Genomic DNA, 23,544 nt, shown 5'->3' with positions numbered 1-23,544 from the left:
ACGCTGCTTTACAAGACAAATAACTTTATATATTAAAAACACATATTATTTTGCACAACTACGAACACACATTTAACATGTTTGTGAAACTCATTTTACCAGTGATACAGCATGGGGAGATTCCTGAGTTTGCAGTAACTGAAATGCCAGCACAACAGCACTAGTCTGAAAATGCACTTCTCTAACCTTGTCTCTGCTGCACAAGTGCCGCACACCTCTTTCACTGGCTCTGCAGCAAAGCAGGCTGATTTTTAGCATCTGATGACAAGATGCACTAAAGTAAACATTGTAAGCACACCGATGTGATCGTATGCTTCAGGGAACAGCCGATGCTCGTTTGCGTCAAAGGATTAAAAGGTTTTTTTTTTCTTTCATTATTCAGTATTTCTCCACATACCACTAGAAGGAATCCTGCATACCGGCAGTTTGAGAACCACTGGTCTACATAACAAACCATCGTTATACAATGATTTGCCTAATTAGCCTAACTTGCCTAATTAACATATATAACCTAGTAAAATTATTATAAAACCAGTTATTAGTAATGAGTTTCTATTAATTACTGTTAATGATTACTATTACTAAAATTGTTATGTTTAGAAATTATTTAGAAAAACTATTGTTTAACCCCTGTGGGATTATTGAATTGATTTGTGTTGAAAAAATCTTTATTCCATTACAGATTTATTAAAATAAAAAATATTAATTTGAAATGAAAACTCTTCTAACGTTAAAAATGTCTGTAGTTTAATAAAGTTTCTTGTATCAGGTCTTTAAGGGAGCTTTCACACCTGTGAATCAATTCAGTTGTTCCGAAACGGATAACAATTGTTACATTGTTGCTCTTTGCTCTTGGTGTGGTTCGCTTTCACGCGGCAAAGTTTCTAACCGGACCAAAGGAGCTAAAACAAGTCATGTGTGCGTATACTCTCCTCACATTGGTCAGAGTTTCACGGTTTATTTTGCAGTCTCGCTTAGCTGTCAGGGTGGTGGTTTGGTGGTGTTTGACAAGGTGCACACGACGTGAAGAGCAAGGAGGGATGCGGTGGGAAGGGATGAGAAGGGTGCGCGACGTATTTGTGGAGCGGTAGGGAGACGCGCGATTTCCGGGAGATTATCACTCATTTGCGGGCATCCGGGAGTCTCTGTGCATTCGCGGGAGACTACCGAAACTTCCGGGAGACTTAGGATGTCTGTTGAATGACCTCCCGCCCTACTCATAATTCTCTCTTTATAGCCATATGCCTATTACATATCCGTAAAACACTGTGATATAACCGGGCTCGGATCGTTTCGCTTTCTCACTACAATCGATCCACTCCAGACTTACTTTTAATTGAGCCGAAACACCCTCATGCAAGCGATATCGGATCGATTGTTTTGGTGCGGATCCGAGTGCGATTAGTGGTTTCACATATGCCAAACGAACCGAGCTAACTGGGCAAACGAGACAGGTTCCGAAACAAAAGTCTAGGTGTGAAAGCACCCTAAAACAACACATTTTTGGGCTTCAAAAATGAATTATTTATTCCAAAACAAAGTAAACAGTAATAATTTGAAACATTATATATTTTAAATGAAATGTTACTACTTGCTGAATAAATGTTCATTCATTTAAAAGAAATTCTAGCATTAATCTTTATTAAACAGTAGTATAAATGTGAATATATTATATATTGGACTTAATTGGAATTAATAACCATTATATGATTACTTGCTAATTTCCACTGTTACCTATGAACTGCAAACAAGATGTAGGAACACGTTTTTAGAACACACACGCACAGACACACAAAGACAGACTGTACCTTAGACTCGCAGTGAGCGGCGATCTCCTCGAACGGAGCTTTCTGGAACTTCTCCATCACCTGTCGTCTCCTCTCCCTCTCCTGCTCCTCCAGACCAGTGGTATCTGACAGAGAGGAAGTGACATCAGACCAAACAAACCCATATACAGTATAAAAACATAAATGAGAAAAAACTGACCAATGGCCTTCTTCAGGGTCTCAAACGTAATCTCCTCCGCGAGCTGAGACTACAAGATAAACACACATATTCTTCAGTCTAATTATTAGCAATGTTTAAAAAGGATATATTATGCACAGTTTTAATAACATCTCAAACAAATATCTAGTGTCGAGTGTTTTTACGTTTTTACCACCTTTAATTAGGAAAAGAGAGAGCAGAAAGATGGACATAGGACCTCGAGCCGGGAATCGAACTTGGGTCGCCATGAGCACTGTGGTGCTATAAGTCGGCGCAGTTAACCACTAGGCTATTGGCGCCAACTGTCTGTGAAGATTAAGCTCAAAATACAGCACAGATCATTTGTTCTACCATGTCAAATGTGCTCCTACTTTGGGTTTAGGAAAAACACGCTGTTTTGTGCATGTTCCTTTAAATGCAAATGAGCTGCTGCTTTTACAGAAGAGGGCGGAGTCTATTGATAGATTGTATGGCTTGTTTCATTAGCAAACAAGTATCTGCATCTGAAAAAGTGTGAACCAAATAGCACACATGAACTCAAGAGTTGTGACCCAAGCAAACCAGTTGGGTAATCTCCTGGAGGTCATATCCTTTGTTATAAAGTAGTGTCACACAGACAGTACTTTGGGTTAAGTTACTTGAAGACCGACAAGTTAACATCAACGCTGAGGACCTGCGCTATTCATTGTCTTCAATAAAGTCTTCTCCCTGTAAGACCTTACTTATTTTATGTATTAGAGTCATTTAATACATTGGCGAGCCACCCATGAACAGTTAACCCAAATACAGCAAAATCCAACACTATACACACTAATCTCAGACATCTGAGAAAGAGGATACATTGCACCAGGACATTTCTGAATGGTTTAAAAATTGATGTATTTGTGAATTTGATTAAACGGGTAATACATTGATGTCAAAATCATTGACTAGCATGTTACTGCTGTTCGTTTACCCTGACTATACTAGAGCTGTGTTGAAAATATTTAGACAAAATGCAAAGTTCTGCAATTTACACAATGCATTGTTATTCTCTCTTGAATCAATTCTAGGCTTATTTTTAAACAGCAGATGGCACTGTAGGCAATTTTTTTTAGGCTAGCTGGCTCAAATGCTCTCAAGGAAGAGCGCTTGTGCATTCAGTGTCATAAAAGTTGGCTTTTATGTTATGATAAAAATGTAAACAACTCACTATGAACACTTTTGTAACTCACTTAAACCTTTCCTAACTTTGGTAATGATTATTTAGGTAGGTGGTATTGGTAAGGAATTGGATGCAAGCAAAGTATTGCTGCTTGTAAAGCACACAGCGCCATCTACTGTTAATAACTAAGCTTGAAATCCATTCAAGAGAGAATAGCGATGAATTTTTGAAATGGAAATGGATTCATGAAAATCCATGAATCCATTTCTCCTCATTTTCACCACAGCTCTAGTGAACACAGGCAAAGCTGAAGTCTGCAGTTAAATATATTTTATATAAATATACAACACTTCTAACATTCTCTGATTTTAGCACTTGAATATGGAAAAAGTTATGATACTTCCCCTTTAAATTGTATATGCGATGTATATGGATTTGCTCTTCAGTGTTTGGACTTTCAGCAGTGAAAATTAAACCACACTGAACTGAACCTAAACTCTGAAAACTGGACTGACGCAATTTTTAAAATTTCAATTTACTAGAACTTCTATGTTAAGGTGCTTTGACACAATCTATATTGTAAAAGCGCTATAGAAATAAATCTGAATTGAATTGAATATGTTTTTGCACCTGATCAGGCACGCTGTTGGAAATGATGTCCACTTGGAGAGAAATAGTGTCGACAAAGCTCTTCCTACGAGGCATCCGGTCTTCATCTGCGGGTCAAAAGTCACTGATATAAATGTATGAAGATTTAAACACTCAACTATTTCCCCTCATCCACATATTCAGCCTGGATTTGAGCTAAAATTAACCCGGCTATGTGCATGTGGGGTGTATGGATTTAGTTCGGCTCTTATTCACGAGGGAAAGTGAATTTTCCCAAAGCCAATGTGGAATGACACCGACTGCTCATGTTTAATGAATGTAATGCTCAGGCAAAGCAGCATGAGACAGAAGGAGATGCAAATCACTCAAACACAAGCAGAAATCACAGCAACTGAAAAGTTTCAAGACAAACATTCAGAAGTGAAAGCGAGAGTTTCAGGGCGAGCACTGATGTCACGTCAGAAGTTGAGCAACTCCATGAATATCTCATTTCTGAAACCATCTACATATGCACTCACAATTTCATCAAAACAACACTTTATCACGAGTTTGTTTTCTCAATATCTTCTTCATGGTAAAAAAAGTTTTTTTCAGTAACACTTTTTCTGTGCCATTGATTTGACTACAGTCTCCTTTATTGTTAATATTAGAAACTTTGGTAACACTTTAGTTTAGGTCACAATTCATGCTATTAACTACTGATTCTTACCTGCTTATTATTAAGATATTACTGTTCATTAGTAGTTATAATGTATGATCTTTTTCTGCATCACAAATCAACCCGAAACCTAAACCCAACTTCTAACTTACTATTAATAAACAGCTAATTAGTAGTTTATTAAGCTATTAGTGTTAGCTGATGTTTTTTAATACTGTGAATTGTGACCTAAACTCAAGAGGTACCAAAGTTTCTAAATTTTTTACTATTAAGCATTTAAAATGAAGACATAAACAGACATGAACAAGACCACAGTCAAATCAATGGCTCAGAAAAAGCATTCATATTAATTCTGAAATCATTATTATTAGTGTTTATCATTACTGAATGGTATATAATATTAATAATAAAAATATATTATAAAAAGGTTGGTAAAAATATAGCCTATATAGTTATTTGATTTTATATACAGTATCTACACAGAGAGAACAAACCCTTTTCTAATATTAGAGTTTTAATAATGAATACTCAATATTAATTGAGTGTATGTAAGATATGCATAGTTTTTTTTTTTTTAAATAGCTCTTATGTCCAGTGCTGTGTTTGCATTTATGACTAATTTATGTAGCACAGTTTTCCTGTGAGATATGACGTTTTGTTCCTTTGTATGTCCACACATGTAGCGGAATGACAATAAAGCTCAACTTGACTTCACTTGACCTAATTTAAATACTTTGTATTTGTAATATTAGCAATAAATATTGATCAAAATTACGCCTGTCTCGAGATCATTTTTTTTTGTTGTACGATATATTGCATCAAAACGAATTGCGATAAACGATATTGTTGTCATTTTAAGACCATTTTATGCCACTCATTATATAATGCCAGAATGACACTATAATAGCACTAATGCAATTACACTCAATCAACACATAATTCTTAAGAATCTTTAATATAATTATAGTAAATTTGACAATGTAACAATTAGGCATTGCAATCGGAATATGAAAACATATATATTACATAAATAAATAATAATAATTAAAATTTAACATACAAATTTGCAAGGTAAGAAGAATCAGAAATAAAAGTCTATTTAGATTAAATACAATATTACTTTACAGTAAACACTACAGTTTTTTTTCTCCCTTTTTTACCATACTAACAGTGACTAGGCCTGTCACAATAATCCCTATATTGACTTATAACTTACAGATGACTTTAATAATTTTTGCCATTATACTGTATATTTACAAATTCACAAACAACCTTAAAGACATTTTACAATGATGTTTACGTTCTACCTTACTGGTCTAAAAAGTATATATCTGGACATTTACCTATTAGGACATTTAAAAGTGTATATGACATTTATACAACATTTACATTTTTAACATCAACTTATAGAATTTAAATAAGGTTAAGAATTACACGCATTTTAAAGTGTTTATGGCTATTTGCATTATTATGCTGTTATATAATCGTTATGTAATCAGTGGCATAAAATGATCTCAAAATGACAATAATATTGCTTATCGCAAGAATTTCTGACAATATATCCCACAACAAAAATTCCTTATCGGGACGTGACAGTGACACCCAAAATAGAGATTGGATGAAATGACAGAGGCAGCGCAATCAGCTATAATGTTACTAACATTGGTTTTTATATATATATATATATCTTTAAAAATGATTTAGGTCAGGTTCATATGTTGTGCGTCAATATATAGACTATTGTGACAGGCCTAATTAAAATATTTATTAAGTGGTAAATTAGCAATCTGTGACTATTTATTTTTGAGTAAAATTAGGTTTTATCAAGAAAAAAAACCACGTGAGATGACATTTCGTCAGCACTTTCCCTGAGACTCAAGCTTGGTGTTGGTGTGTATTCTCTCCTTAACCTACCAGAAACACCATCCAGATGATAGCAGCGTCCAAAAAAGCAATACAGTTAAACAGATCTAGATGACCACATTATTCATCATATTCATACTTCAGGAGCTACAGATGATCTGCCACTCAAGCTACAATTCTATAGTATGTACAGTAAGTGTGGTAAACAAACTGTAGTACTGGGGAGAAACTAATTACAGCAGTTGGACAATGAAACTTTAACGCCTGGTTTTAGACCATAATAATTCATTAGTATGGTGTAGGGCAGGGGAGCTAAATCCTGTTCCTGTAAATTTACCTTCCTGCAGAGTTCAGCTCACACCTGACTTAGTTGGTTTAGTTATGTTTGGATCAGGGTTGGAGATAAATTGCTGCAGGAAGGTAGATCTCCAAGAACAGGGTTGGGCACCCCTGGTGTAGGGCCTCCTTTTGCAGCCAATACAGCATTAATTTATATTGGGAATGACATACAACAGTCCTGTACAATGGCCAGAAGACCTATTTCTTGCAAAATATTGGCCAAGTCACTATGTAATGCTGGTTGAGGAAAATGTTTCCTGACTCGCTTCACCAAAACACCCCAAACCGGCTCAATAATATTTAGTTCCGGTGACTGTGCAGGTCATGGGCGATGTTCACTCTGTCACCAGTTTTGCTGTTTTACCTGCCAATTGTTGTCCCTGAAAATTCAGCAGTACGATGGTTGGGGTGGGGGGTGCTTGGGGTGGGGGGGGGGGGGGTGGGGGGGTGGCTTGGGGGGCGAGATGAGATGTCCTAATTCCATTGTATTACAGCCCAAACATCACTGATTTACTCTGGGAATGCAACAGTCTGGGCGGTGCACTTTTTTGAGGCTTCTTAACACCGTAACTCTCCCGGATGTTGGAAAGCCAGTGAGGGTGGACTCATCAGAGAACAATAAATGTTTCACATTGTCCTGAGCCCAAGCAATCAATGAAGATTGGCCAGCAGGCTGGTCAAATTTAGCCTTGAATTCTCCAACACTAAATTGGCCAGTGTTTCGGTCTCATTGTTCAACTCCTGTACATAGTCTTACTATTGACTGAACTTTCTATCCACAAATGTGACCTCTAACGTATTGAGTGTACCTCTGGATGTCTGTTTACATCTGTGCAGAATCTTTCCTACCGTGTACAGGACTACAGCGCAAACACGCAGACAGAGAAAAGTGGAGAAAGCGGATGAATTGACATGAGATAAGGAAAGATTTTTTGTTAGTGTCAACAGTAACTTCATAAGCATTGGCTTTTGCAGAGGAGTTGGCGTCTGATTTAAGCACCAGTTCTTTGGCTGGAAATAAACTACATGAGTTTTAAAAACCGTACAGATTTCCAAACAATACGCATCATATATTTTGGAGGCTTTGTAAATGGTTACAGAGAGAATCTGGGCATTATATACTAAGTGGTTGTGGATCAAGCACAACCAAGCTTTTAAGTCATTCTGAACAAAACAAACTTCTGTAAAAGTGTTTGTTGAGAGGAGATGCATGACAACTGAAAACAATATATAATATCCAATATGTGCAATATCAACCAACTATGTGGAATTATAATCCAAAGCTACAAGAAAAAGAGTGTGCGTCCCAAATGCTATACTTTTGCAATACTGACCCTTTTCACATGCGTACAGTGGGGTAAACTTAGAGTGCAGTGAATGTTTTTTTTTTTTTTTTTGTATTCCTGCTTTGTGATTTGCTGCATTACTAACAGCTCACATGAGCAATAATTAGCTTTTTTTGTAATTAGACACAAAGATGATATAATACAAATTATAGCTTTATAAATGTACAAACATTAAAAAAACATGACATTATTAAGGGAATTAAGATTCTGATGACCATTAAATGAGTCCTCACCATCTTGTCATTCTATTTCGTTGTACAGTAAAAGTAAATCCATGTAAGTAGTGTGATCACACTGTAAATTCCATAAAGATATTTAGCACTTATTGTGATTCAAGTATTCAAGTGTCTTAGGCTCATTTATCAATTAGAAAGTTTGTTAACTACTTCAATCAAGGCTGAAAATACGAAACAAAAACACACAAAAATATCATTTTAGCCAGTAATATTGAATTACCATAGAAAAAATGTAATCTTTCAGTGTTTACTGTTATAGCGAAACATTTTTTTATGAAATTGATTATTTTATATCTGTTATATTTGCAACTGTTACAGAGAAACCTATTGGATTATCTTTAACAATGTCTGCAGACTTACCTGCAGTGACATGATGCATGTGCACAGCAAACTTTGTAATTATTTGAGTTTTCATTTATGAATTACAGACATTTTATTATATTCATTAACACCCAATTTCTAAATGACGCTAGAATGGCCATCCAAAGGGTAAAGTTCCACTTTGTTTGATAATTACTGATCTAGGCAGTCCAAATTCCCCCCCAAAAAACACTATTGTTGTGAAATACCTAGGAGTAGTTTACAGAAAACTTATAAAATTGCAAAATACCTAAAAATTTTACAAGATCTAATGGAAAGTTTCAGGTATCTACGCAGTACGGTTTGATCTGCCCATTTATTTTTAGGGAAGTATGGTGACTTTTGGGCTTTTCTACCATTTACAATAGGATTTCAGTGCTACGCTTGAACTCCTTAAAAGTGCACTTTAAATACTACAATAATATTTCACCCAAAATAAAAAATTTGGAACATTAATGAATATTTCAGCAGAAACGGTTTCCTTGGTGCTTCATAATAGTTATTTTTATTGTTCTATCATGGATGACCTGAGGTCGAGTAAATCAGCAGTTATTTTCTATTCCTCGGTTAACTTTCCCTACAAATCGACTATTTGAAACAGTGTAGAAGAGCATGTTTACCTGTGACCTGTGGTATGTAAGGTATGGACAGTCGCTCTACATTATATCCAGGTACAGTCATTGCTTCCGCCAGATCAGCCGTCTGAAAATACAGCGCATTGTCTTCCCTATCCAAAGAGTCTGGAAGCCTGATCCACACATCCCAAACATACAAAACCAAGGAGAGACATCAAGAAGTTAGTTAAGCCATTGTCATTTTTTATAAAGAAATGTGAAAATATAACAATAGCAATATTTGTAGTCTACGATAATATTGTAATAATTGTTCATACTTTATGCACAAGTGGATATTATGGAATTTCAATGACTTTTCCAAAAAAAAAAAAAAACCTGATAAAAACACACAATATGATGAAGAATTTTAGAGCACAGCTAGAATTACCCCACACTGTCATTCAGGTCATGAAACAAATTTTTTTTTACAAATTTATGACGGAGAGGAAAAATGAGTAAATCATGCACACGATTTAGTAAATCTAATGAACAAATAAAAAATTCTTATGGACGATTTACTTAAAATGAGGAAACAAATGAAAAAATCATGCACACTTTCTAGTTGATTGAGAAAATGTATTGAGAAACATGTCCACAATTGATTAGTTTTTCTCTGAAGTCATGCAGGGTTCTGTTTTGTTTATGGTTTTGTTATACAGTGGGGAAAATAAAAACTGAACACTTGTTTTTTTCCAGGGAATAATATTTCTAAAGGAGCTGTTGAATTAAACCAGATATTGGTAAATACCCAAACAAAACAAACATAAAAATAAAACAAAACAAATCTGAAAATGAGTTAGTGTGTAATCACAATGAAATGACACAAGGAGAAAGTGCTGAACTAGTGAAATGTATTTAATGCGTCATATAAAAATCTTTTTTAGTAATGGGAGCTTAAAGACGCCTTTCATATGGAGAATGAAGTCACATGCATTGCTCAGATGTGAGTTTTTTTTACAGACTTCAACAGAGTTTAAAATCTTGAAGGTTCTGTTGGTTTCGTCTATCAAATCTGATTTTTAATTTGCATTTTATTTTGGATTCAGTTCAGGTGATTGGTTGGGCCATTCTACAGCTTGGTTTTTTGTCTCTGAAAGCATTTGAGAGTTTCCTTGACTGTGTTTCGGATCATTGTCTTGCTGAAATGTCCACTCTGGTTTCATCTTCATCATCCTGCTAATGTAGATGTTAAAGTTAAGCAGCGAATATTTATTTACATCGATGAAGGGCAGAGGATTGCTGAAGAACTACTGAGAGATTTCAGCTGCTGTCTGGGCTTTCACTTTCTACACCTCCCTTTCTTCATGTCTTCAATACTTCTTCATGGGTCATTTCATTTTATTATGCATAACTTAATTTGTAAACTAATTAGTTTTGCATATATGCATATATGGATTTCTTTTTCTGTTACCAATATCTGGGGAAAATTTCAAGTCAACCGCACCTTTAGAAATATGTTTTCTGAGAAAACTGATGATGTGTTCAATACTTATATTCCCTGCTGTATATTAGCCATGTTGAGTTAATATCACACAAGAATATTTGTGAATATTTTCCAGAATAGGTTGGTTAAGGTTTACCCTAACAGAGAGATAACTGGTTAAAACTCACATCCCTGTAGTTCTAAAGTTACATGACTTCCTTTCTTCTGTTAAACACACAAAAAAAGATATCCTAAAGAATGTTGGAAATAAATCAGTCATTGGCTTTCATGGTATTACTGAAAAATACTATGGAAGCCAATAGCTTTTTTTTCCAACACACCAGCCTATTTGTTAATATTAGACCTAATATTGCATCTAATGGCTGAAATTACCAACAAACGGAATAAACAGTGAAATTTAGAAGCAGAACAACTGAAATAGTATTTAACTCTGATCCTTTTTTATTCACACTTTTGGAAAAACCCTAACATATCCTTTGATAAATAGTATAGTATAGTATAGTATAGAATAGTATAGACCTTATTCACAAAGCAATACTCACACACACTTTTCCCTGAAGATGTGTTCCGGCAGGAGATACGGAGCATCCAAACTTCTCAGCTCAATCACCTGACAGGAAGACAAGAGGTTACAGTGATTCGCAAGTGCATATATGTGTTATAGCCAGAAACTTGTCTCCTCATCTACCTTGCTGACATGTTGGCAAAAAGGAGGATTTGCGATCATCTGACTGAGGAAGTTGAGGTATGCGGCGACCAACGCCATGATGCCACAACGAATAAACATGGGCATATTCTCCTCATTGACCAAGGCCATATCCTTCAGCCAATCAGAAGACAGGGATTAGCATAACCAATTACACTTAATTGATTTTGGTAAGTTGCTTCAGGTTTCTGGTTTAATACCTGCAGGGCGATGGACAGACGCATCAGGTCAATCACCACCTCCTCATTGGCCAGTTCAATGGTGATGAGAGCCAGCGCTGTGAAGAGCAGTTCAAAGTTCTTCTGCAGATTATCTTCCTCCTTACAGCCCAGATAAATGTGCCTGTATAACTGCTGTCCATGCTGGAAGAACAGAAAGAGAGCAGTTTAAAGAGAAAACCAAGTGATCTAAAGGAGTTTGAAAAAGTTGTCATTATGCATTGTAGCAAACAGATTTTTAGGCCAAAAGCAGCAAAGAACATAAAGTGATAAAAACTGTTTTAAACAATGAAGTTCATCATTCTTTTTGTTTTAAACAACATTATATGCAGGTATAAACACGTTTAACAAGTTTAAGGTCTGATGTTCTGCATGTGAGTCATGTACCTTTTTCATGAAGACCACATCTTCTTTGCAGATTTTTTCTCTCTTGAACTTCAGAGCTGCTACGTTAGGAATAATCCTGCAGACACACAAGGCTTAGTAAGAAAGGCAGATGCATCTCAGAACACACACTTTTTTTATTTATTTTTTATTAGCTTTTGCATACTCATTTATTAGGTGTAAAAACTTTAGATTCTTATTCATTTACAGTAAACTAATTTTGTTCTAATTTGTGATTGCTGTACAGTGCGTTTTGACTTATTGAAGTTTGATCTTGTCCTTATGTACTTTCATTATATTGAAAAGAGTGACCATATTCTAAAAATAAAACCTTTCAGTTTAAAGAACAATGGTCATACTCGGAGCACTGAAACAACACGAGCACACCAATGATACATTCATGCTTTGTTGGGCTATTCCTTTTAAGCATACTGCTTCTTTTTATTACAAAGAAACTTAACAATAGACTAATTAGTACTTAGTAGGTTTTAAAGTTTGTGTACATGATTTTGAGTTGAAAAGCAGGTTTCTTAAATTTTAAGATTTTTTAAAATGCTTCATAATACAGAAGAAGCTGAAATCTGAAAACTGAAATCAATAAGAACCTGATATATTTAATTATACAGTGCTCAGCATATATAAATATATCTTTTAAAATAATATTTTTATTAGAAAGCTTTACATGATTATATTTGTGCATATACATTAGAATAGTCAGTACTGAAGACAAATTTCGAGCTTATCCAACAAAATAATTTACGATAATGGTCCATAAACTAGTACACCCAAATTTATGTTACATAAAAATATTAAATACAAAATAAAAATAAGGAAAAATCAAGAGAAGCAAAAAAATGGAAAAAATTTGTTTTGTAGGTTGTGTTTTTTTTTGCAATATTTTTCTTGAATTTACTTGTATTATCTTTTAATTTCTAAATATGTTTGGTGACTAAAACATTGTTTTAATAAATATATGCGTTTAATAAATCTGTTTTGCTTAAAGGCACCAAAATACATTGCCTATATCAACTGAGAAATGTAAAAAATATATAAATTTTTATTAATAAATATTAATATTAACGCCTCAAAATGGGGTGTACTCAATTATGCTGAGCACTGTAAAATGTTTTAAGATATTTATATAACTAAACAACCAGTATATAATTGAAATCAAAAGGAGCCCTCCTGTGAAATATTATTTTTAAAAATATTTTATTTTTGTATTAAAATATTATATTATTTATTTTATTTTTAAATGAAAATATTTTACATAATTTTTTAAATAATTAAAGTGTTATGCATATTTATACAAAGAAACATAGTAATAGGACAATATATTATTAGCAGGTTTTGGAGTTTGAGCATATGATTTTGAGTTTAACTTTAAACAGGTTAAAGATTTATTAAAATGCTTCATAATAGAGAAACTACAACTGAAATCAATAAGGACCTGATAAATTTAATAATAAAATGTTTAAGATATTTATGTAACTAAAAAAAACATATATAGTTGAAATCAAAAATATTAGCCTTCCTGTAAAATTTTTATAATTTTACAAATATTTATTTTATATTAAAATATTATATTGTTTATTATTTTATTTTTATATTAAAATAGAAAATACTTTATACTATATTTTTTTAAATAATTAAAGTATTTAGCATATGTATACAAAGAAATATAATAATTAAACTATTTGTTATTATCAGGTTTTGGAGTTTGAGCGTATGATTTTGAGTTGAACTTTGAACAGCTTAAAGATTTCTTAAAATGGTTCATAACACAGAAACTACAACTAAAATCAATAAGGACCTGATATATTTAATATTAAAATGTGTTAAGATGCATTCACTCATTTTCTTGTCGGCTTAGTCTATTTATTAATCCGGGGTCACCACAGCGGAATGACCCGCCAACTTATCCAGCACATTTTTACGGAGCGGATGCCCTTCCAGCCACAACCCATCTCTGGGAAACATCCACACACTCATTTATAGACACACTTATACACTATGGACAATTTAGCCTACCCAATTCACCTGTACCACATGTCTCTGGACTGTGGGGGAAACCGGAGCACCTGAAGGAAACCCACGCAAACGCAGGGAGAACATGCAAACTCCACACAGAAACGCCAACTGAGCCGAGCCGAGGTTCGAACCAGAAACCTTTTTGCTGTGAGGCGAAAGCACTACAGTGTCACTGCGTCGCCATGTGTTAAGATATTTATGTTAATTAATTAATCTAAATAATCAGCCTTCCTGTCAGATTATTTTAAAAAAACATATATAAAAGAAAATATTTACCAAGTGCTGTTTAACTGAGAGAATTGAATAGATTTTTTTTCAACACATTTTTAAACCTAATTGTATCAATAACAAATTCCACAGGAGGACTAATAATTTTACCTTTAACTGGATAATAAAAACACTAATAATTGGACACCAGGAATCAGTCAAGTTTCACAAAAATGGCACAGAACAGAATGAAACGACCGACAACCTGAACGCATTCACAGCATTAAATGATCAATGTTTAGTTATTTAATTATTGGCAGGTGTTAGCACATTCATTTTTAACAGCCCTGGTCTTCACACATTCACTATAGGGTGTTAAGTGCAGATTCACACCGGATCCCTCGGAGTTTGGCTCTGTTGTCATGACGATCGATGATGTTGTGGAGAATCTCCAAGACGAGTTGCCGGAGTTCACTGTCTTCCATCAGAGAGATGGAGCAAAGCGGCTCCAAAAACGCTGCGGGGAGGCCAGCGCCCATCGTTTTACACTTAAACCCTGAAGTAACCTACACACAGATAGAAAGAATCCATCAGACATGACCAGCACCATTATTATATATAGTGCATTTTCCCATTATGAACTCTAGAAATATCGTGGAACTTATAAAATTGTCCAGCAGTGGGAGATGGAGAGCAAAATCTGTTGACATCCAAAATAATAATGGTAAGTCTCAACCTGTGGACCCTGTTGCTGGGCAACACTGCCTGAAAAGTTGCCCAGTCTGAAACCATCCATAAACCAGAATTCTGACAAAATTGGACATCGCACACACACACACACACACAAAAAGAAGAAGAAAAAGGACACAAAGCACCACAGGCATCTGTAATCTGATGTTATGATCTGTGCAGTCTGCTGTCGAGGAACCTTCAGAAACTCCCTTTAGGAGAGTGTGGAAGGTTTTACTAACAAGCTCACAGACTGAATGCGAGTCTGATGTCTTAACTAGTCAAGACTAAAGGTTCGGATGTGATAGCTGTTACTTTTATGAAACACTTAAGACCAAAAGCCGTCTTATTTTAGTAGTGGAGATTGTGAAATGATTTTCAAATCAAGCTTTGCATCACATGGCAAATTTGTGAGACCAACTGAAATTAAAATGAGCAATTTTTTTGCTCTTGCACGTAATTCCATAATCTGCATGGTTCCTAGTGATACATTCATGCCACAATATGACACTGATAATGAAGCTGAAGTCACAATGCAATGTTATTGCAATGTTTTAAGCCAAAATAAAGAGGATTTTTTTATCATTATCATAATTAGGTCAAGTTCAAGGTCAAGAAGATCAAGTTTCCTTTATTACTGTAATTCAAAACATTAAAGGAGATGTACTGCAGAAAGAAATTGCATTGTATTGGTGCTCAGTAGGGCTGTGTGATTAATCGAAATCAAATCACAATCACGTTTTAAAACGTTGCGATATCGCAAGAGGCTGCGATATGAAATATATATTATTTAACTTCCCCTGCTCAGAGCAAATGAATGACAGCCATCTGTGTGTAGCAGTCTAACTAGCCAATTGAGTGAGCACACTTTCATTCTGCCCAATCAGAATTGCACAACCGAACTATGCGGTTGTATACAGTTGAAGTCAGAATTATTTGCCCCCTTTGAATTTTTTTCTTATTTGAATATTTCACAAATTATGTTTAACAGAGCATGGAAATTTTCACAGTGTGTCTGATAATATTTTTTTCTTCAGGAGAAAGTCTTATTTGTTTTATTTAAAAGCAGTTTTAAATTAAAAAAAAAAACATTTTAGGGACAAAATTTTTAGCTCCTTTAAGCTATATATTTTTCGACTGTACAGAACAAACCATCGTTACAATAACTTGCCTAATTACCCTAACCTGCCTAGGTAGCCTAATTAACCTAGTTAAGCCTTTAAAAGTCACTTTAAGCTGTATAGAAGTGTCTTGAAAAATATCTAGAAAAATATTATTTACTGTCATCATGGCAAAGAAAACATAAATCAGTAATTTGAAATGAGTTACTAAAACTATTATGTTTAGAAATGTGTTAAAGAAATCTCTCCGCTAAACAGGGGGGAATAAACAGGGCGCTAATAACTCAGGGGGGCTAATAATTCTGATTCTCTCTCTCTCTCTATATATATATATATATTGCTATTTTTAGACCAGCCCTACACTAATTTTCATGTTTTGCGCTAAGTTGTTCAAATAGCAAATCCATTTGCGCCACTTTGTGAACTCATGGGTGTGCCTGTCTAAAAAGAAGGTGTGTTAAGGTGCATTATTGGCCATATTGAATAACTGAAATAGATCGGGCCTTTGACCAACTAAAAGCTGGTCTACAGTCGAGTTAGTTATGTGCCTATGCACGTTCAAATGCTTAATGCACACACAGGATGTACAGCAATACAGACATATATCTGAATTAAAAATTAAAGGAATAAAATAATCACAAAAATTATTATTTTCTACGCAGATATAAAAACCACTGCCTCCATGCCTTCTTCACCTGTTTTTTTTTTCAGTTTATTAATGACAATTTGCAACTGTATAATATTATTATTAGTAGTATTATTTATTAGATGCATATTTATATTTGTTTAAATAAAAACAAGTTTATATATGTCCACCTGTCTGGTTTTGGAGCATCGCTGTATGAGGCATAAGAATAGGACATGTTTGGATATATTATTTTTTTGACCACACTTCGTTATTGTTCTTCTCTTAACAAACGAAGTTAAAGATGTAGGCATGCCCTTAATGCTTTTGCGCCATGCACTTTAGACTTTGTGCATAGATCTTTAAAATAGAGCCCATTAAGTTTATACATTGCCTCTGTGATTTATTAGCTTGTGCCTGTATAAAAAATATTTATATTTTGACATTTATGAAGTCACAAAACATTATTTATTTAGGTTTTTATAGTATTTTTTGAAGGGACATAGTAAAAAAAATTGTACAATTGAATGTTAGTTAGAGCTAGATATTGGTGAGACTGCTCAATGTATTCTTTTATGACACCTTTTTTGGATCTTTTTAAGAATAAACTTTAAATATTTAGAAGAATTTAGGAGAACAGATGTAAATCTCAGGTTTCGTTCAAAATAATGTACATTTTTGTGTGTTATACCTTGTAAATACAAATAAGCTGACTCTTGAAAAATAAAATATGGTTTACACTCCTAATGGACTCCTATTAAAATGACTCAATTTCGTCAGCAAAAATGAGCAAAGCACTGGTAAATGTGTCCACAACATTGGCTTTCTTTAATCATTACTGCCTTACGCACACACACTTTCCAAAGCACATGTATCCGTACACACACAGACACACAAACACACTGACACACACAGAAACACACAGAAACACACACAGAAACACACAGAAACACACAGAAACACACAGAAACACACACACACACACACACACACACACACACACACACACACACACACACACACACACACACACACAGATAGTCTAAATGAAATAAAACAGCATTACCATAATAAGAGAACTGAGCAGCATCGCCTGGATTCTCTTAGTGCCCTGATGCCTGAGAAATGAAGACAAAAATCCAAGACTTAAGAAACATTATCATTATCAATGTCAGACACAGTTACAATGCTTAAAATTTGTCATTGACTGGTATATCACTAATTTATAAATTTGTAACATATAAATGTATAAAGGAGTGTACATAAATCTATTATTTGTTAGTGTGATAAACAATGTATACACTATTATACTCTAAAACAGGGGTTCTCAAACTCTCTTCATGAGATCCAGTGTCCTGCAAATTTTAGCTCCAACTTTCCTCAAAATACCTGAAAGGATGTTTCTAGAAAGCCTAGTAAGGACTTGATTAGCTAGTCCAATGTGTCTGATTGGGTTTGAAGCTAAAATCTGCAGGTCAGATATTGAGAATGCCTACTATAAAATATTAGTAGCCAGCGACAATAAAAATGACATTTGACTGCTCTCCTTAAAACAAATATGTGAACTAAAGAAGATGACAAATATTAATACTGATTATTTAAATCGATTGATATTGTGGTATACGCAGCCTTAAAAACATGTCTTAAATATGTAATACTAAAACAGGTAGAAGTATGATGGAAGTGGAAGGTCCTGCAGGAGATTCAGCAAATAATGAACTAAAAAAGAGGATCATTTTCATAACAATGACTATTATAATCCAGCAAGTGATAGAGCACAAATTAGGATGCAAACAAGCAAAGTCTAACATAGTCAGGTGCCGATAACCTACTAACAATCAGGGTGTAAGTTAAAGGTCCAATAAAGTGCTTTGAAATGTGCATTTTTTATTCAATGTTTGACGTAATCTTAACCGAAACACGAAGAGAGGGTGGGACATTGTGTAGCTCCTCCCCTTTTTATAAAACAGCCAATAGAATTTGCTTCATCACCACTCTGCTAGAGAGAGAGGATGAGTTCAAGCGCATCAAATGTGAAGCACCTTAAAGTGGGCAGGGCATGTCAGATACTAGAGAGCCTTTGATTCGTCAAGATTTGATGAGAAACTCTAGTATGAGGTGAAAAAAAAAAAAAAATACAAGCTTTAAATAATTATATCAGTTTTATATCTTCTAAATGCAAATTTTGTAATTGCTTTGGAGCACACTAGCTTATAGATATCATAAAAACAAACAATAATAATATTGACATCTAAAATACTTTCATTTATTTCATGGGACCTTTAAAGGGACAGTTCACCCATAAATGACATTTCTGTCATCATTTACTCACCCTTGGCTTGTTCTAAACCTGTTTGTTGAACACAAAAGAAGATAAATAATGTTTGAAACAAGTAGCTGTTAGCTATGTTTCCATCTAAAGATGCAAATTAAATTTTTGCACAAAACTGGAATATCGCATAAAAGACGTGCGAATAAAGCAGCGTTTCCATACAATTAGTCAAAGAGAACAAAACTGCGTCTTCCTGATTAACTGCCGCCAAATATCAACCGTAAAACAGAATTTACTGCGGTAGGAGAAGCTGCGTGAATCTTTTCTATATTTTGTAAATGACCTCAAAAGATGATGCCGACATACAATGAATGCGTAATGGCTTTTGAAGGCGTGAGACCTGGGGCACAGACGCTCTTGACGCTCTTCTGAGGGTAATCAATAATATAATAACACTAATACTGAAATGTTTAAGGCATTTTAGAATGACCAAAACAACATTTTAGATGTTTTACAACGTGCTCAGCCTGCTGGATTGTCCACTCACTGATATTTCTACCATCACATGATCTCTCATAACAAAATCACGACTTTTTAATGCGCGTTCTGGAATTTGTTTGGTTAAAGTGTTACCATCATAGTTTATGTGCATCTTATCGGATAAAAAGTTTATCCTACTCAGTTATGCGCATACATTTTTATGCGCATTATCAAAATTAATGTGCATCTTGGTGTTTCCATCAACTGTTTTTCATGTGCATATAAAAATGAGCATCAAAATAGGCGGATAGAAACATAGTTACCCAGGATTTTTATTTAACTATGGAACTCAACGAGTCCATACTATGGAAGTCAATAGTTTCCAACATTTTTCAAAATATCTTCCTATATGTTCAACAGAAAGAAAATTGTTTCGGATAAGTGAAAGGACAGTAAAAAGTAAGTAAATATGAATTTTTTGCATGAACTATGCCATGAAGACATGCTTTTTTGACCATAATGTATGGTTCAAATGCCAATGAAAACAGCAAATCTTAAAAAAAAATTGTCTTGCACGATTCATTTAAATCTCTCCTTCCATAAATTTTGCATTTGAAAGTGAACTACTAATGTACAGTATATGAAATATGCCAGGCGCAAAATTAACTGTGTGTCCTTTTCAGCTCTAATGACTCACTATGTGCCTTTAGTACATCCTGACAGAACTGTTATAATGCCAAAACAGGGTTTGTGCTTACTGTTAGTAATACTTGTCCTAAATCTTTCACAGTTATTCAAGTAAACAGGAATGCAATAAGATGATGACTGAAAAATTGTGTACAAATTAAAACAACTAAATATAAATACTTACATTTCACAGATCTGAAAAAGCAATGTTTTTGTCACCTGATTTGTTTATCCTACAAGTTTGCACTCCATAGAGATGTGCTTTTGACATCTCTGATTACAAGTCATTTGCATGTTGCAAACGTGTCAGTTTAACACACGCAATCAGCAGTGTTAATCAGGCATTTAGTAAACTTTCTCCAAATCAACACGTACACACACAGACCTACCCAATCTTGACCGTGTCCAGCGTGTGGCATGGCGTCCCGTAAACTGGTACTTTTCCCATAATGAACATCATCACTTCTGCTCTCTGGTAATCAGGAAGATTTCCTCCAAAAAAACCTAAACATGAAACAATTAGAGCAAAATCGCTTTAGTGTTTGAGCCTCATTAAACGTCAGATTTAAGTGTGCATGTGAAGCTGTCACCGATGGTTTGGATGATGGCATTCTGGACGATGCGTTCCTCGCTTTCTTTAGTGCGGACGGAGGAGAGGCTGCTGGTGGAGTTCCTGCGGGACCCGTCGCCCAGCTCAAAATCCACACTCATCCGCAGATGCTTCAGCAGGGTGTTGAACACCTCAAGCACCGTGGGACCTGAAAGCACGCACACAGCACAAAGTCATTATGCAGATTTATGCAGATTATTCTTACTAAATCTGCAAAAAAAGATGCTCAAAGTCACAGGTTCTGCCTCTAGGACTAATCAATAAGGACTATATGAGATTAAAGGGTCAGATCAGCCTGAAATTTTAAATCTGTCATCATTTATTCACCTTCAAACTTTTATTTATTGAAGGAACACAAATGAATATATGTTTAATTCAGTCTAAGAGGTTTCAGTCCCTCCATTAAATGTCTATTCACTTTTAAAAAGTAAGGAGACACTTTAGTGTAATTACCAACTCTCATTGTTAATCAGTGGCTGTTATTATGATATTGGCTGTTTATTTGTACTTAAAATCCATGTGGACAGGAAGTTGCTGAGACTTTTATGTCAGTGTGTTGACTTCTAACCAATGTTGGAAAGAGTACTGAAAAATTTACTTAAACTTTAGTAAAAGTACCATTACTTGCCTAAAAATGTAGTTTAAGTAGAGTAAAAGTATCTGTTGTAAATATACTCAAAGTATGAGTAAAAAGTAGACATTTCTAAAGTACTCAAAAGTAGTGAGTAGTGAGTATTACGCTATAAAAAGCTGATGCGTTTACATGTAATTTACATGTGTGTAAACGTAACATTCTGTAGTGCATTTAGCTATTGCCCAGCAGGCACACAACGTGAGAAAAATATGCTGTCTTTATTCAGTGTCTGCGGTCAGATAAAATGTCCAGCTGTTTTTAGTGTCACATGGTTTAACTGACCTCATAGTTTTCCATGAGAACCACTGCTGTAAAATTGGGTTAAACTGCTTGATTCATATAATTACATTTTTTTCATTCAATAAATAGGGTCAGAGTTTTGGATCCATAGACTTTCAATGTGTTCCAGAGATGAGCAGGTTTATAATGACACAAGGGTGATTAAATAATGTCAGAATTTCTTTTTTAGGTGTTCTAACCATTTATAAAATCAAATAAAAAAATCATACAACAGATCGCGATGACTAGTAGACGCAGGAACTAAAGAGCACTGCTAGAGGGCGCTGCAGGTACTCTACACAGAACAGCAAACCCACAAAACCTTCAGTCAGTCATCTAAATAAATACACATCCTTAATGAATCAAAACACCATCAATACTTAATGCAGTGCACTAGTTGACTATACTGCACTGTGCATCCAAGTTAGAGACTGCTGAAGGTTTCGGTTGGGCGACTGTGGGTTTCTTAACATACCCAACCACAGATTGGGTGGTGAAGAGACGGAACTGAGAAACGTGTAAGCATTGTTTTGATTATGAGCAATATGACCTGCGAAAGAAAAAAGATTTCAGGATGGAAAGGGGAGTGAAGTTAGTGAGTAATGAACTTCAGGAGAGATAATGAAATGAGAAAAGTTAGTGCGAGCGGTAGTTTGTTATTTTTGGCAACTGTTTGTAGCTTTAGAGACTGGCAGGCAAGCAATAACAAGAAAAGAATAAAAAAAAAGCCAATAGGAGAAAAAAATAGGAGAAAATAATCACAAATATATATAGTTAAAGGCAGAATTATTAGCCCCCCTTTGAATTTTGTTTTCTTTTTTAAATATTTCCCAAATTATGTTTAACAGAGCAATGAAATGTTTACAGTATGTCTGATAATATTTTTTTCTTCTAGAGAAAGTCTTTTTGTTTTATTTCTGCTAGAATAAAAGCAGCTTTTAATTAAAAAAAAACATTTTAAGGTAATAATTATTAGCCCCTTTAAGCTTTTTTTTTTTTGATTGTCTACAGAACAAACCATCGTTCTACAATAACTTACCTAATTACCCTAACCTGCCTAGTTACCCTAATTAACCTAGTTAAGCCTTTAAATGTCACTTTAAGCTGTATAGAAGTGCCTTGAAAAATATCTAGTCATGTTTAGAAATGTGTTAAAAAAATCTTCTCTCCGTTAAACAGAAATTGGGGAAAAAATAAACGGGGGAACTAAGAATTCTGACTTCAACTGTATACTTTTACTGAATAAGAGACATCAACTTATTTATATATTTTTTATTACATCAATTAATTTAGTATATCATATTATTTTTATTACATATCAATCCATCTAGTATGTGAGATTGGATTTTTATCCTACTTGTATAACTACACTGCAAACAAAATGTGTACATTTTAGTGTACTTTTCAAATAAACATGTTAATCAGCCCATTTAAAAAATATATATATATTTTACGTATTATTCTGAATACATTTAAAATAAAACTAATTTAAACTCGAGAACCACCTAAAAGTGTACCAACATTGAAGAAATATGTTAAGCATTCAAACAATACTTTCGAGAAAAACACTAATAAAGCTCTTCTGTATATTTTCGCAGTAGTCAAATTTATTTGACCTTTTTTATACTTAGAATTTAAAAAAAAGTTTCAATTTAAACTTGAGAACTATTTAAATAACTACACTTCAAATAAATGTGTAAATTTTATCTTCCAAATAAACATGCTAATTAGCCCATTTGGAAAAATGCCATCTTAAGAATTATTATGAAAACATATAAAATCTATTTAATTTAAACTCAAGAACCATCTAAAAGTGCACTAACATCAAACACATTTGATAAGCATTCAAAGATACTTTGGAGAAATACATTAATAAAAGTCTTCTGTACATTTTTTCGGTAGTCAAATTTATTGCCATGTACTAAAAATCTATTTAATATTAGTGTTATGTAGCATTCACTT

At 34.2% G+C, this 23,544-nt stretch overlaps 1 protein-coding gene across 24 annotated transcripts in view; it reads right to left on the bottom strand.

Annotated features, from left to right (window-relative positions):
* efr3a (EFR3 homolog A (S. cerevisiae)) overlaps positions 1-23,544 on the bottom strand; it is a 100,400-nt gene that overhangs the window by 5,948 nt on the left and 70,908 nt on the right. For 6 of the 24 annotated variants that reach the window (XR_015477612.1, XR_015477610.1, XR_015477606.1 and 3 more), the window contains 12 exons: positions 20,650-20,817; positions 20,449-20,563; positions 17,687-17,738; positions 14,539-14,711; positions 11,911-11,986; positions 11,506-11,667; positions 11,288-11,419; positions 11,142-11,209; positions 9,162-9,289; positions 3,761-3,846; positions 1,987-2,035; positions 1,809-1,912 (listed from right to left, as the gene is read on the bottom strand). Coding sequence is in view for 15 of the 24 variants with exons in the window: in XM_087239007.1 (XP_087095133.1) it covers positions 1,809-1,912; positions 1,987-2,035; positions 3,761-3,846; positions 9,162-9,289; positions 11,142-11,209; positions 11,288-11,419; positions 11,506-11,667; positions 11,911-11,986; positions 14,539-14,711; positions 17,687-17,738; positions 20,449-20,563; positions 20,650-20,817 (1,313 nt within the window). In the remaining 9 variants the exon portion in view is untranslated. 24 annotated transcript variants of the gene reach the window in all.

The sequence above is a fragment of the Danio rerio genome, chromosome 2 (assembly GCF_052040795.2).
Source record: "Danio rerio strain M-AB ecotype USA chromosome 2, GRCz13ab, whole genome shotgun sequence".
In the NCBI taxonomy this organism is placed as follows: Eukaryota; Metazoa; Chordata; class Actinopteri; order Cypriniformes; family Danionidae; genus Danio; species Danio rerio.
The sequence above is the reverse complement of the archived record's forward strand: the minus strand, read 5'-3'. Positions and strand labels throughout refer to the sequence as shown.